This window comes from Podarcis pityusensis, assembly GCF_964106645.2.
Source record: "Podarcis pityusensis genome assembly, chromosome: 2".
Lineage (NCBI taxonomy): Eukaryota > Metazoa > Chordata > Lepidosauria > Squamata > Lacertidae > Podarcis > Podarcis pityusensis.
In genome coordinates, this window is record NC_138029.1 from 22,966,349 (window position 1) to 22,981,522 (window position 15,174).

The 15,174-nt window shown below is 43.6% G+C and overlaps 1 protein-coding gene across 3 annotated transcripts; it reads right to left on the reverse strand.

Annotated features, from left to right (window-relative positions):
* Nucleotides 1-8,123: 8,123 nt before the first annotated feature.
* On the reverse strand, nucleotides 8,124-14,930 carry DDX5 (DEAD-box helicase 5). Of its 3 annotated transcripts, none has more exons than XM_080987474.1 (13): nucleotides 14,774-14,930; nucleotides 13,383-13,548; nucleotides 13,167-13,263; nucleotides 12,939-13,072; nucleotides 12,787-12,852; nucleotides 11,994-12,135; nucleotides 11,709-11,869; nucleotides 11,427-11,599; nucleotides 11,178-11,288; nucleotides 10,684-10,748; nucleotides 10,519-10,578; nucleotides 9,107-9,331; nucleotides 8,124-8,791 (listed from the first exon to the last, which is right to left on the reverse strand). In XM_080987474.1, the coding sequence occupies exons 1-13, from the start codon at nucleotides 14,779-14,781 to the stop codon at nucleotides 8,418-8,420; spliced, it is 1,782 nt and encodes a 593-aa protein (XP_080843600.1). In that variant the 5' UTR covers nucleotides 14,782-14,930; the 3' UTR covers nucleotides 8,124-8,417. The 3 variants fall into 3 exon arrangements, with proteins under 3 accessions (XP_080843600.1, XP_080843599.1, XP_080843598.1); XM_080987473.1 differs by having other exon boundaries at nucleotides 10,684-10,745; nucleotides 14,750-14,906; XM_080987472.1 differs by having other exon boundaries at nucleotides 14,750-14,906.
* Between the last annotated feature and the right edge of the window lie 244 nt (nucleotides 14,931-15,174).

The following is a 15,174-nucleotide window of genomic DNA, read 5'->3' on the forward strand; positions in this document are numbered from 1 at the left end:
GCTTGCACACGAAAGCTCATACCAAGAACTAACTTAGTTGGTCTTAAAGGTGCTACTGGAAGGATTTTTTTTATTTTGACTATGGCAGACCAACACAGCTACCTATCTGTAACTGTATGAGGTATGACTGTAAGGCAAATCTTTATTTTTCTGTTGCAACAGAGTCCCCTCCCTCCTAGCAAGGAGGCAAGAGAAACATAGAACAATGGTGTGCAAAGCTCCTATAAAGACTTTTGAAATTGCCCACCCTGTAGTCCAAGACCACCACCCCAAAACATCATACATACATCACAGGAGGTGTCTCGGGCAGAAAATTGAGTGTTGCTTCTCTCCTGTGCCAGAATACCTGATAATGCCTTACTTGTTTGCATTTTCTGGATAGGGCCATTCCTTGAAGATGGTAAATACCGTATTTTTCGCCCTATAGGACGCACCATCCCATAAGGCGCACCTAGTTTTTTGGGGGGGAAATAAAGGGGGGGAAATTATTTCCCCCCCAGGCGCGGGGCTGGGGCGGGGGAAGCCCGAGCTTCCCCCGACCCCAGCCCCCAAACAGGCAGCTCTCTGCAAGCCGTGGGAGCCCAGCGCCGGCTCCCGCTGCTTGCTTAGAGGTGCGCGAAGCCTGGACGCGCTGATCGCAGCGCGCACAGGCTTCAGCATGCAGGTAACTCTCCGCAAGCAGCGGGAGCCCAGCGCTGGGCTCCCGCTGCTTGCGGAGAGGTCCGCGAAGTCTGGAGAGCAAGAGGGGTCAGTGCGCACCAACCCCTCTCGCTCTCCAGGCTTCAGCGAAAGCCTGCATTCGCCCCATAGGACGCACACACATTTCCCCTTCATTTTTGGAGGGGAAAAAGTGCGTCCTATAGGGCGAAAAATACGGTACTGTACCTTAGTTCCTTAATCTCTTACACATATTGATAGATTCCTCAGCTTATCAGATACTTGCCAGACAGTATTTGCAGGGAGGTGTAAGCCCCTACAATCCAAAGACAATTGGAAAGCTTTTCCCATTTCCTTCCTCCTTGCAGAGAAATATTTGAGGTCAATTTGGGAGAGTCAAAATGGCTTCAGAATTGCTCTCCTGTACTATTTCAGACACATGGTTTATATACTTATGTATGTGTGTTTGCATTGTATATTTATGAACATTTATTCTGTATTTGAGACCTTAGAATTCATATAACACATAATAGCATATATGCAGTGACTTCCCTCCTTCCATGGTTCATTTTATTTGCCTAGCATTCCTGCATATTTTACTGTAACCATTTTAGTCATTCTCCAGTTTACATCATTCAAATATTAATCACACTGTTGAATTTCTCCTAATGCTGCATCTTCAGCTGTACAGTTATTTTCCAAATACTCAGCAAAGATTTTCCACTCCTCTATTTATATAGAGTCTCTTCTTGTTCTCTTATTCTGCATGTTAAACCTGCTGGTTTTGCAAATTCTATCATCTTAGGGGAAGACATTAGTCTTTGTTTTTCATGTGAGACCTTTTCAGCACAATCATATGTATGCATTAATACTTAAAGGTAAAGGGACCCCTGACCATTAGGTCCAGTCGTGGCCGACTCTGGGGTTGCGGCGCTCATCTTGCTTTATTGGCCGAGGGAGCCGGCGTACAGCTTCCGGGTCATGTGGCCAGCATGACTAAGCCACTTCTGGTGAACCAGAGCAGCACATTAATACTTACTGAGTTCAAAAGGGCTGGCTCCCAGGTAAGTGGGGATAAGATTACAACCTCCTTTCGGGGCATTTCAAAGTGGTGTCTGTCAACAACTCAGCAGTCAAAACAGTAGGAGGCCTATGAATCTAGCTGGGTGCTATATGTGTCACAGGAGGCCTGCGGTTTGGTGAGAGCTATCCTTGCATTTTAGGTTTTTCTCCTGAAAACTATTGTTTGAACAGGCCTTTACAACACAAATCCCTGCCTCTTTTAACCAGCCACTATTGATGCTTTTAATTTGTGCTTTACTGGTTTTATTTTTTATAAGTTTATAATTTTCATTTTTAACAAATAAGCATTTCAACAAAAAAAATAAAACAATTCTCACCTATCAAACCTTGACTTCCCTCCCCCCTTTCAGAGGTTCCATGAATTTACCTTCCTTTTCTACTTCTGCATATCCCGGTTAACTCTATTTATTCTTTTCCTCATCTGTTTCATATATGTTTTAGAAACTGCAAGTTTTTACAATAATCCTGCTAATGTCTTAATTTGTTTACAATTTGTTTGTAAAAAAATTACTGGTTTTATTATGACCATGTATATACTGTATACCGCCTTGACATACAATGAAAGAGCGGACTATTAATACATCAATGAATGAATGTAGACCGAATTTGTTGTAACTCGATGGGAGGGGATTATAGGGATGAATTTTGAGTTGAAAGCCAGACTTCCGGGGTGGCGCCATCGGTAATGGCGGACTCCCTCTGAACTGGAGGGACCAGCTCCACGGGAAACAGGTCTTTTCCGCTACGGCGAAGCGGGGACCCATTCAAAAATCACAGGCGGATGAAGCCTGTGACCATGGGACTCGGCAGGCACCTTTAGCGCCCCCCCAACCCGCAAAGGAACCCACTAACGGGCTCCGGAGCGAAGAGGGGGAAGTGGCGCGGTGCTGAGAGTCAACTGCTTCTTCCGTGGAGCGAAGCCGCACAGCCGTTGCCAGAGAGCGCTGCCTTTTTCCTGGGACAATTTGGCTTTTAAAACAACCACCCGTGAGTACTTAAGTTTCGGACAATTGGACTCTAAATAAGGATTTGCGAGTTGAAAGGAAAATTGGACTTAAAAGTTTATTTTAATTTAGCACTGAAACGGAAAGGTCTAAACAGGAAGTCAGTCTTCCGTTTCTTTGTAGATAGATTAAAGCAAAGACATGGCAAACTAGAGTTCTGAAAATCGCTTGTAAAGGATTAACTTTCATCATTTAAAATTGTTGAACCCCCTTCGGAAGCAGGAGAAGAGGGGGGATTTTTTCCAGACTGTTTAAACCTGCAGAAGTGAGTGTAAAGCAAAGTAACTTTCCATCGTCTTGATCCTGGAGCGGGGTGTCAGGACTGACGTTTTTTGAAGCTCATTGACCAGAGACAAACGTTTCTGACAGATAGCTAAAGGAAGAGAAACATAGTGATTCCATTGTTCCCCTTCGCATTTTAAAGGAACAAATATTGACAAAATATCTAAAAAAGGAAACTTTGTTGTTAGATCTGTTTTTAAAAGAAAAGAACAAACAGAAGTTCTTCCCCTAGAGGGAGCCTGTGAAACTGTAACCAATTTTGAATCGGGGAGCTCGCAGCTGTTACAGATTATGATCGTGGGAATAGACTTCTGACCTTGCAGGACAATGTACTCAGAAGCTCTGTTGCGTGCTTTCTGTAAAACAAGTGCCCTACTGGAACAGCTACATGAGAAGACGGACTTTATGACTGATGCGATTATAAATTTTGGACAGGCAGTGGGATATTATATAGAGCCCACCCAGGAATTAGATCAGGAGTGTGCCCTGACAGAACAGATGAGGGAAGAGGATGTTGCTGAATCTTGGGCGCCAGAGATGGAGGGAGCTGCGGCCCAGCAGGATCATGAATTCTTGGATTTGACAAATGAACTTGGAAAAAGCCAGATTTGGAAAGATAAAGTTTGGTTTGGTTTGGAAATGGGGGGTTGGATAGACCCCCCTATGCAGGAAGGTTTGGACTTTTCAAGTCTGGCAATGGGCCGTGAGATGTTTGGGGTTGTGGGGGCTTTTAATTTTGGAGGGATTTTGAAACATGTTCTTAAATACCACATGGAGTTTAGTGTGGACTATGGAAAAGGGGCTGATTTGTCGAGAAGGGTCAAAAGCATTGTCAAGCTGGAGTTCCCAAGAGTGAAAGAAGCAGGAGATAAAGGAAAATACAGCTATAAATATGAAGAAGAGCTGCGGAAGGGACATGGAAGGGACTTGAGGGCCTCGGACATAAGGTTGCCAGGTTAATGCGCTAGATTGATGGGATAGAAAGGACTGACAAAACCCGGGTCCAGGAGGAAGAGACGCTGGCTGAAGATTGGATTGTTTTTTCTATATTTTTTTTATTAGGATTGTCTTATAAAATTGATGAATGTTAGAAAAATGTTGGAACGAAATTATTTGGCTTTAGCTAAAATGTTTAAAGAATTATGTAGGAATATTATGGTTATGAGAAATTGGTAAAAATAAGTTTTAAGTTTTAAGGTTTTCATAGTAAGATAAGATTAAAATAGATTAAGGTAAAGTAATGACAGAATATTATGAAATATGGAAAGGATTTGCTGCGACAATTAATAACCAGGATACAAAAAAAGGGAGGAGGAGGAGGTCAAAGAAAGAAGGTAATGACAGTTAAAGATTTGAGAATACTGGATTTGTTTTTAAATGTTTGTGTATATTTTTGTTTTTTGAGCGTGTTGTGCAATTTTTTGATTTTGATTTTGATTAATCTGTATTGTTTGATTGTGGTTTGTTTTCTCTTTGTTTTGTCTTTCTTTTTTTCTTCTTTGTTTCCTTTTGTAATTCTAAAATTTTCAATAAATATCATTTTTTAAAAAAAAAAGAATTTTGAGTGGAAAGCCATACAAATCTCAACCCCACATTTGACCTCTAGTGTTTACAGTATCATAAGCTTCTCTCTCGGGATCCTCAACTTGAAATGTGGGAGTAACAATGGACAACACTGCAGGGATGTTATAAGCTTCTCTCATACTCATTTCCAATATGGTAATAGAAGCAGAGTACATTGCAATGTTGAAAAGCAGTCTCCTGCCCACAACCTGACCTCAATTATAAATTATAGGGCTGTTGTAAACCACTTTTTCAGTTAGTCTCCTCCAACTTGCATTATGGAGATATAGTAAAAGGTAAAGGAACCCCTGACCATTAGGTCTAGTCGTGCCCGACTCTGGGGTTGCGGCGCTCATCTCGCTTTATTGGCCAAGGGAGCCGGCGTACAGCTTCCAGGTCATGTGGCCAGCATGACTAAGCTGCTTCAGGCAAACCAGAGCAGCACACGGAAACGCCGTTTGCCTTCTCGCCGGAGCAGTACCTATTTATCTATTTGCACTTTGATGTGCTTCTGAACTGCTAGGTTAGCAGGAGCAGGGACCAGGCAACGGGAGCTCACCCCGTTGCGGGGATTCGAACTGTCAGCCTTCCGATTGGCAAGTCCTAGGCTCTGTGGTGTAACCCACAGTGCCACCCGCATCCCTCATACAGTAATGGATTACAAAAGACCTGAGTTAGGAAGATCATGAGTTCCTCTCTTTGCTAATGCTGTCCAATCACAGTTGTGATGAAATCTCGAGTTTCTGTATTGATTTATTTGCACAGTGCCCATTTGCACCCCAGATGTATTTTAAAATGTGTTCTCAATTAGAACCAAGGGGTGGCTCATTTAGGTAAAAAAATGGTTCAGTAGAAACATTTTGCATGCCATTGGGAAGCATCCAAGACAAGAGTAAATGAAACCATGGGCACAGTTCTGGTTCCAGATTGAATGCGGTAGGCATTGATGAAGACAAGACACTCAGCTATGGCAGCTTTCAAATTAAAAGTAGAATGAGGACTGTGGTGTGCTGTGATTGCTAGTAAAGACAGGAAAAGAAAGTTTTGTGTCAGATCCCATTGATCTCCATGATTGCTAAGGCTTTAGGAACATAGAGGCAGGAAGGTTAGAGTAACAGAAGCACCTTGTAAGGCTGTTTTTCTGCTGCTGGTGTAGCAACAAAAGGCTAGGTTTTATTATTGGGGAAGGAAGGTGTGCATACAATATTTTTCTATAAGTGTTTTATACTGCCTGCACCTAATAAATGGAGGGAATGTCAGTTTTCATTTCATTCATTTCATTACAGAAAGTAATGATCTGATGTGTAGAGATTTTTCCTATTCTGATTAATTCAAGATTCTAGGTGGTTTTCTTTCTATGTGAAAGAAACAGGCAGAAGGTTCTTGTTTGGATTTGTTCTTCTGGGAAGCTGAATACAGCTGGTTTAAACTGGTTGCTTGATCTTTCTGTCAAGGTTGTACTGACTGCAAGTCAGGCCAGGAGGAGCCTGGGTTTTCACTCACTTTGTTCTAGTGTTGTTTCTGCATGCTATCGTGTTAAGGTTTAGTCTTGTTTTTGTAAGTTTTATTGTTAAGTGCTGCAACTGGATTTTATGGACTGTGCCAACCCTGCATGTACTGGATTTGTGACCATTATGCTAATTTGCCTTCAGTAGCAGTAAAGCTCTGCTGGATGAAGTACAATTGCCTCTGGTCTATTTTTTGAAAAAACTGCTCTAAGTTTTTCCCTCTTCCGGTGCTGGCGCCTCATGCATGTTCCTGCTGTATTGATGGTACTGGAGTAGTATCGACACTACCATGTCTGCAAGTGGTGAAGGCACATTTGCTTATTTGGAGCCAGATTTGAAGTAGCAATTAAATTAGCTTGGTCTTTGCTGCAACCAAAGGTATACCTTTGTGTCTTTTTTAGTTGTTCCTCTGATTTCTTCATCACCATAGCTAAAGTTCATGTGTTACTGATGTGGACAAATGTGTGTTGACTAGGTAGCAGAGCAGCACTTTTAGTGCTTCCTCCAGTATTGCATCTGTACCTATGCAGTCACTTGGAAGCAAGCCCCATTAAACTAAGTGGGGCTTACCTAACCTAGAGGGATGAGCGAGATCTCCCTGCCAGGTCTTCAAGCAAGTACTGAAGAATGATGCTGCTCTAAGCTCAAGATGACCTGCACTGATAAGTGTGCAGATTTGCTGACTGACACTGCTGCTGGACTGAAAGGGGGGGGCGTGCAAGGGAGAGATCTGGGTTAGAGGGGTACAGCTAGTAAGCTGATTAAAGCAAGGACCATTAGTAGGTAAAGAGCACAAATAGAAGACTGCAGCATTAACAGCATGCTTAAGTGGTAACAGCTGATGCATCTTGAGAGGTGTGTTTGACAGCAAGGGAGCCAGATCAGACAGGTAGCTGGGACAGCTAACAGGAGCTGGTAACAGGAGTGTGAAACTCTCCTGCATAAGCAACATGTTCCTTCTTTCACCATCTTGGAATCTCTGAACAGATTAGTCAGATATGCACTTCCAATTCAGAACATTATCCGTGTAAACTTTGCACAGCAAAGTGTTACATGTATCTGAAGTCATTTGGCTGAAACTTGTGGGTCTAATGCTGAAACTCCAGACCCCTTAGGGCCCTGCATTGGAGATTTAGGTATAAAGCAAACAAAAATAAAAATCTTGTTGTGGTTGACTGCCTCTTGTTGCGTTACTAATCGGTAAACCAGATTTAAAAGTATACTCCACGGGATCAAGTATGTAAGGCTGCTTTGCCAGCATTAATTATTTTCGTTTGGCACTGACTCATCAGCAGGCCAGTGGAAATTTCCATCATACAAGATTTGTTAAATCATGGTTATAACCTCCTTCCATTAGGTGGAGCTTATGGAGCAGCATTAAACCTGCTGAGCTTGTTATCAAGGATGGAGGGAAATCAGACATTGTTAAGTTACAGTGAATCCGAGTAATCCTATTATGGGTGAACCAGTAAACTGGAAATGCAAGACAAAGCATGTATGAGATCACTATGTCAAAATCCTGAGGTTATGAAATATTTTTAGCAAAGGAAATCCAACACAAAGCTAAGGTTCATCATCCTGCCTTCCACCACAGGCTGGGCAGGGGAGCTTCAACACTGGAAATTTGGTTACTGTTACTTTATTAGCTCATCAGGTTTCCCTGTTGCTGCAAAGGCTTTGTGTTACACTAAGTTTGAGAAATGATATTTTGTCTCCTAAACCGCCAAGAAAAATGTGTGGATTGGGGCGGGGCAGTCAAGACATGAAGGACTGATCAAAACATTAACATTGTGGGAGCTACTGCCAGTCCACACCAACCCATCATTTTCAACCACTTAGTTGGATAGCAGCTAGAGCAAAATGAAGAGCTCAAAGTAGTTAAACTGCAGGGATAAGCCACTTCATGAAGCTTTTCTTGTCCTTCCAAGTATGAGTCCCCTCCCCTCCCCCCATTAGATAGAAAGCGTTCACCACTGATCGTCAGCTTGCTTAATTTATTTGTGCTCCGAATCATATAGAACACCAATTGTGTTTTCAAATATCTTTATTGGAAGGCCATGCATTGCCCCCAGTTGCTGTATTTCAAATCACTGTACATTTACTTTGTGAAAACACTGGCTGCATTTTCTAGTACAAAAAACTAAAAATTGTTCAGGAATGTAGAGAATATTCAACTTAAATAGCGGAAAAGTGCACCATAGTTAACAGCTGCACTGCAGACATGTCTGCATGTTCCATAAGATTTTAAATAACTATCCTGTCTCAACACACAATATAAAGAGCAATTATGAAAAACAAGACACTTAAATATACTTCTAAGTTATTGGGTATAGTTTGCTGGCATTGGATAACCTATCATTGGCGTGGTGCCAGTTGCAGGGTACGCATACTGCTGCTGGTTCATTGCACCGTGCATGTTTGCCATGTTATTCCCATACTGCTGATCATAACCATTCTGATAAGCTGGTGTGCCAGCCCTAAATCCACCCTGCATGCCAGCTCCTCCAAAGTTGTTTCCAAAGGCAGTTCCGTTACCAAAACCTTGAGCACCATAGCCACCATTCTGAGCTTTTGCACCGAAGTCTCTCTTGCCCACTGCACCATAGGTTCTTTCAAAGTTTTCCCTCTCTCTAAAACCAAATCCACCTCTTTTGCCCGCAGAGTATCTGTCACGTCGGTCACCTCTGGAACGACCTGCAGAAAAATTAGAAGGCAAGTTAAGAAATCCCCTTGTTGCAATTTGGGACCTCCAACTCCTAACGGGAGCAAGGCAAAAGTTGTATTTTGAAAAAGCTTAAAAACAATACAACCACAAAGGAATAAGGACTAGAACTGAACACGTCATTACTGGTTACATATTTAAGCACTGAAAGCTACTGTTAAAGAGTTATTTTCTACTGTGATATTACAGGAAGATCCATTTTAGGGCAAAAAGGAATTCTGATGTCCATTAAATAACACATGCAATGGAAGAATCAAATGCTAGAAATATACTAAGACAACATTTACCTGAACCTCTGTCTTCAACCAACTGGAGCAATTTTGGGTTGATTGCCTGATTTGCTTCACGAAGTACAGAGATGAGGTCGCTTACTTGCTTTATATTGTTAGGTGTAAAGAATGTGTATGCTGTGCCTGTTTTGGTACTGCGGGCAGTTCGTCCAATTCGGTGGATATAGTCCTCAGAGGAGTTAGGGTAGTCATAATTGATGACAAATTTCACATCTTCCACATCTGTAAAGTGTTGCAGTGCGGCAAAAAGCAATGTACAAAATTTTGCACACCACAACAGCCAGATGAAAAAGCAAGTTAGACAGTAATAGATTTTAAGATGGTAACTGCTGTAAAGAATGTTAATTATCTATTCCTGAAAAAAATAAAAAATAAAAATAAAAACCACACCACCTGAGATCATGGATGCTCTCCCTCCTCTGAACCTCTTTGCAATTCACCCCGTGATCTAAATCCTTACCAGAGTGCCCCTAACAAGTCAAGTGACATCTGAATGCTTCTTGCAGTAAGACCAAATAAGTTCACAGTAGCCTCTTCCGTGTGCTCCAAAGGACCTCGGTATAAAAAAATGAGGCCTTGCCACACACCAGAAGCTCTAATAGAGGGCCACACTGCTTGTCTTGCCAAGACCTTTCAACCGCAGCTGCAAGAAAAACATACCTGTCCCCGAAAGGTCATCAAGTTGTTTTCATGCACTGTGTCTCGTCTAGGCAAGCGCTTCCAAGAAGCCAGCGTTCACTTGAGTGTGTGTCTCTCTCTGGCAGGTCTCGACATGACGGTTAGGGTATAGGTGACGGAGGAACTCCAGGTTTGAAAAGCCACTGCTTTTCCCACCCCAACTTGTAAAATTGAGAGGTGGACTTTCAAATTTCATGTGCCAGTACTCACCAATTTGTACAAGGCTCAGTACATTTTAAAGCTGCTCTCTCTCCATTTCAAAAGTTGGAAAAAAAACCAGAGATCACTGTAGTTTAATTATTCTTCGACATTTCAGCAAACTCACTGAAATCCAAAGACTCACGGACCACAGCAAACAGTATGCACACAGACTAAACAGCAGTGCACCATGGCAGTCATGCAAAGCATGGAACAGTAGAAATAACCGGGCAAAAGTGAACCGTGAATGATGCTACCGTTTGAGAGAACAGTTTATGGGCTCGTAGTTTTTGTCTTTGCCTTTTGAAGATTACTGGCACACAATGTTCAACTTTCACCTCTCTATTGGACTGGAAGCGTCCAGACGATCACTTCCACTAGTCCTCCATCCCCCTCGAGTCCTCCGATTGTCATGCCTAGGCCTTGCCACAAAGACTGCACCTTTATGTGAAAAAACTTAGAAAAATGCAGAGGTTAAAGAAAGCAACGAACTTTCTTTAAAGTTGTCTGTCACCCAAAATAGTTGTACTAACCTAGACCTCTGGAGGCCACATCTGTAGCAATCAGGATAGGAGCCTTTCCGTGTTTGAATTCTGAAACAAAGAAAACCGTATTAATTCATTTAAAAAAAAACATTTGGTATTCTAGCAGAATAACCCTCTGAATTCATAATTTAGAAGCCGTTCTGAATTACTCACCATTTAGAACCCAGTCGCGCTCCTGTTGACTTTTGTCACCATGGATACCCATTGCTGGCCACCTGCAGTAATATTTACCGTCACATAAGTATCTTTTATCAAAGTCACTAAATTAACCAGTAATACATTAGCAGTGACCTTTTATTTTGTCCTTGCACAGCCAGTAAACATACATGGCACCCCTACCCCAGCAAGTTCTTCCACTTTTATCAGGAAGACACTTCTATAGTACTTATCCTGCTACAAAATTCACACTTCATAAAAATCTATTGGAAAACATTGCTCTTGAAATATAGAATTATATTAATCTTGACCTGACAGTTCTGGAATTATGGTAGGGAGACATAACTGCTTTGGGTTCTGCAGCACCAGCATGGGTACCACAGAATAGGCTACCCCTCCCCACATTTCAGGTATACAATTTTTTTCATATTTAATTAACTGAATTATTCCTTCAAGTGCCTATGCTAATTTGGTTCACTGGAAATATTTACCCATCTCTCCTCATTTTTCTAGTAAGATCATCACATCTTCTTTTGGTCTCCACAAAGACAATAGTTTTGTTTTCTTTCTCGCTCATTATTTCTTCCATCAACCGAATAAGCCTGTTGTAAGAAACAGTAGTATCAAAAACTTTCACAAGTATGGGATTAATGCAAATTACTTCAGGGTATAAGACATTTAAAGATCTGCAGAATGCTTCAACTATTCTTTCAACCGAAAGCATTTCCAATTTTACTTACTTATCATCTTTCTCTACATCATGACATACATCCACTATCTGCAGAATATTGTGGTTTGCACTTAGTTCCAATGCGCCAATGTTGATGTGTACATGTTCTTTTAAGAAATCTTCTGCAAGCTGCCTAACTTCTTTGGGCCATGTTGCACTCCACATCAGAGTCTGCCTGTCAGGCTGGAAGTAAATGGATATTTTTTAACATTCGGTCAGTTGCCCAGCTCCTAGAACTAGCAAGTTCCTGGGCACAACTTCCCGACTGTGTCCAATAATAGTGTGAACTTACTCTAATCTGTTCTACAATTTTTCGAATCTGAGGCTCAAATCCCATATCAAGCATTCTGTCAGCTTCATCAAGAACGAGGTAAGTGCATCGCCGGAGATTGGTTTTTCCAGCTTCCAAGAAGTCTATGAGCCTACCAGGTGTTGCAATGCAAATCTCCACACCTGAAAGCAAAATGTAAGTTACTTAGTAGTCATTTCTCAAAATGATTTTACACTCTTTGTAGCTTATAAGCTATCATGGTGAGGCTTAACATACTAGAACGTTGCTCAGCTGTCATTTTCATACCTCTTTCCAGGTCACGTATTTGTGGTCCCTTAGGAGCACCTCCATAAATACAAGTAGACTTCAAACGGCAGGCTCTGCCATATTCTGCAGCCACTTGCTGCACCTGCTGAGCCAGCTCTCGAGTTGGTGCCAGCACCAAACACTGCGAACAGAAGTACAAATATAGTCATACTGTACTCTGGGTAATTACTGGTACAGATTGCACTGAAAATGATAGGACATTCTATTTTTTACTTCATTCTTCTTTACTTTTTTACTTCATTCTTCAAAGTAAAGTAAATACACTGGTGCAGATTCACTTATGGCAGTAAAGCTCATTACGACTTTATGCCTTTTGGTTAGCGTTTTTCCATCTGTCTGCAAGTTTGTGATGGACAAATAAATCATATGGCTTCAACAACTGCTATAGAAGATGTAATGAACTGTGTTTATACTACTGTAACAGGGAATTTGGCCACTGGAAGGTCATAGGGAACAAAGCAAAACTCATCAATACTGCAGTGGCAGTACTGTTCTGTGGCACTCTAGGAAAAAATGGAAGCTGCTGAGAAGACTCAGCAGCTTAAAAAGGTAATGAAATAGACATGCTCCCATTATTTCTTCGCAGAACTTTTACAGGAGATCCCTGCCCGTTTTAGTCCTCCTGTTCAAGCTGCACCATGAGCCCAAAGATCAAAAAACCAAACTTTCAGCTTGATCCTATCACAAATACAAGTTTCTACAGCCATGACATCCAAGGTTAAGTTTTCGTTACCCCTGCCACACAACAAATTTCATGTTGCTCAATACTTACAATGGGCCCATCTCCTCGTTCTAGGAATGGCTGATGGTTTATGTGTACTATGGCAGGCAACAAATACTGTTGGGGAAAAAGGAAGGGTCTTAGTTCAAGGAAAAAAATATCATTCATTTAAGTCATCTGAACAGCTAAACAGAAGTACTTACAGACAGTGTTTTCCCCGATCCAGTTTGTGCTACGCCAACCATATCCAGTCCACTCAAGGCAACAGGCCAACCTTGTGCCTGAATAGCAGTTGGTTCCGTAAAGTTCTGTCTCTGAATAACTTCCATAACGTTTGCTAAAATGCAAGGAAGTATGCTAGTTAAGTCCAACAACTTTATTAAAGAGGTGTATACAAATATGTATTTACTACCAATAAATTTACTACTTACCTGGAAAGTTAGCTTCATAGAAATTCATAACTGGTTTTGGACAATTGTGGCCTTTAACTGTGATCTCTTTTCCTGCTCTGTATTGTTCAATCTCTTGCTGCAAATAAAAAAACCATGACTCATCAGGCATAATATTCACTAAAACAGTGATTTAAGCACACTTTAATTACAGCACAATTCAAGCAACATTGTCTACAAAGTTAGTAGTTTTCATACCATAGGACGTCTGGCAACGTCGGGATGTTCCTGGTAGAAGTTCTTCTCAAATTTAGGAAGCTCATCTAGATTCCATTTTTTCTTTGTAAGCTTTTCTCCAGGGTTCCCAAACTTCTTCCCACCTAAAGATCCCCCTCGACTTCCTCCAAAACGAGGGCCACCAAACCTGCCAAAGCAAAATTTAATTCAGTGTCGTAAGTAGCCATGGTTAAGGGACATATTAAAAAACGATCGCTGGCATCTATGTACCCCATAGCTTCCAACCCCAAAGTTAAAAACACAGTAAGGTTCAGAACTGGTAAGATACTAGAAAAGAGATCTGAAGTTGGGTTAACGCTACAAAAACAAACGTCGCCGTCGGTAATTGCCGGGCACTCCCTCTTTGCGTCAGGCTCCTAAGTGGGCGGGGATGGTTATGAAACCTACACGGTTCCGGTAAGAAGCTAGCTTTTTCAAGCGGCGGGATTAGGCTACTTCTCTTTTTAGACACATATCTTAACGCTTCATTCAGAGCCGGGGGAGAAATTCGAAGCATGGGGCTTAAGGCGCCTGCGCGCACCCAAAAGGGCTTCTAAATCCCGCTTAGCCTACCCCCCGCCTAGCCTTCGTTCCCCTAAATTAATCCCATTTCTAGACTGGGCTTTTTTGTCCGGGGCGCGTGGCAGGGGAGAGGGGTGGCGCCGGGGGAGGCCGCCCGCCCAAACGCGCCAAGCCGCACACAAAGGAGGCCGAGAGGCGTCTCCCCCCTCCCTCCATCTCTCTCTCTCCCTCCCTCCCGCTTTTGTCTTTTCCGTCTACGCCACATTTTCTAGTCGGCGCGTCCATTTTGACGCCGGGGCGGGGATAGAGAGAAGCAGACGGAGGAGGAACAAAGGCAGCCGCCGGCATTTTGATTTCCCCCTCGGTCGCCGCATGGCGGGGCCAGCCATTGACATCCGCCCGAGTCCAGAGACAAAAAAAAGGAGGGGAAGGGAAACCGGTTTCGGCGAGAAGATAAATCCCTGTCCGCACGTCCTTTTCTGCCTCCTGCCCGCTGCGCTTCCCTTCCCCGCCCCCCGCCTAAATTGCCTTTTTTTCTCTCCCCCCCCCTCAGCGGAACACCACCGTCAAATTAACCTCCCGCTTCTCCCCCCCCGCCCCCCTAACTATCGGGCCTCGGCCAGCGACGACGTCCCTGAGGAGGTCGCTCATCCTTTTCCTCCGCCCCCTCCCCCCATTCCGTGCGCCTCGAGCGGTCGCCGGGAAACGGCTGCTTCTCGCCGCCGCCATTTTAACGACCCCCGCCATCCCAGCCCCAGACGGTATTTTAAGGCGGGAGCCTCGGGGAGCCGGCCGCGTGTTAAGTGAACCGAGCCCCTCAGGCTCACCCGCGGTCCCTCTCACTGGAATACCCAGGCATGCTGACGGCGACGGCGGAGATCAAGACGTCGAGGATGAAACGGCACGGACGGTCCACAAGCGAAACGCCGATGACGAGGGCGACTGAATGGGGAGGGTCCAGCCGGGCGGATGCCGGTTATATACCCGGCGCCGCCGCGAATGCCGGGAAGCCGGCTCGTGACGTCAGCGACGAGCTCGTTCGCGCCCTCTTCCCCCGCCCCCGCAAGATTCTCCTCTGCTGTTCCTCGAAAGGCGGGGCAAGGAAGGGGGGCGCGCGCTTGCGCACGTTCTCGTCCTCGAAGCCGGCCGGCCGGCGTGCCGGGTGGTTGTAAACTAGGCCAAACGGAAGCGGCTCTCCTTGTCCTGGTAGCCATCAGCGCCGGCCCAGGAAGAGTCTCGGCCTGAAACGACC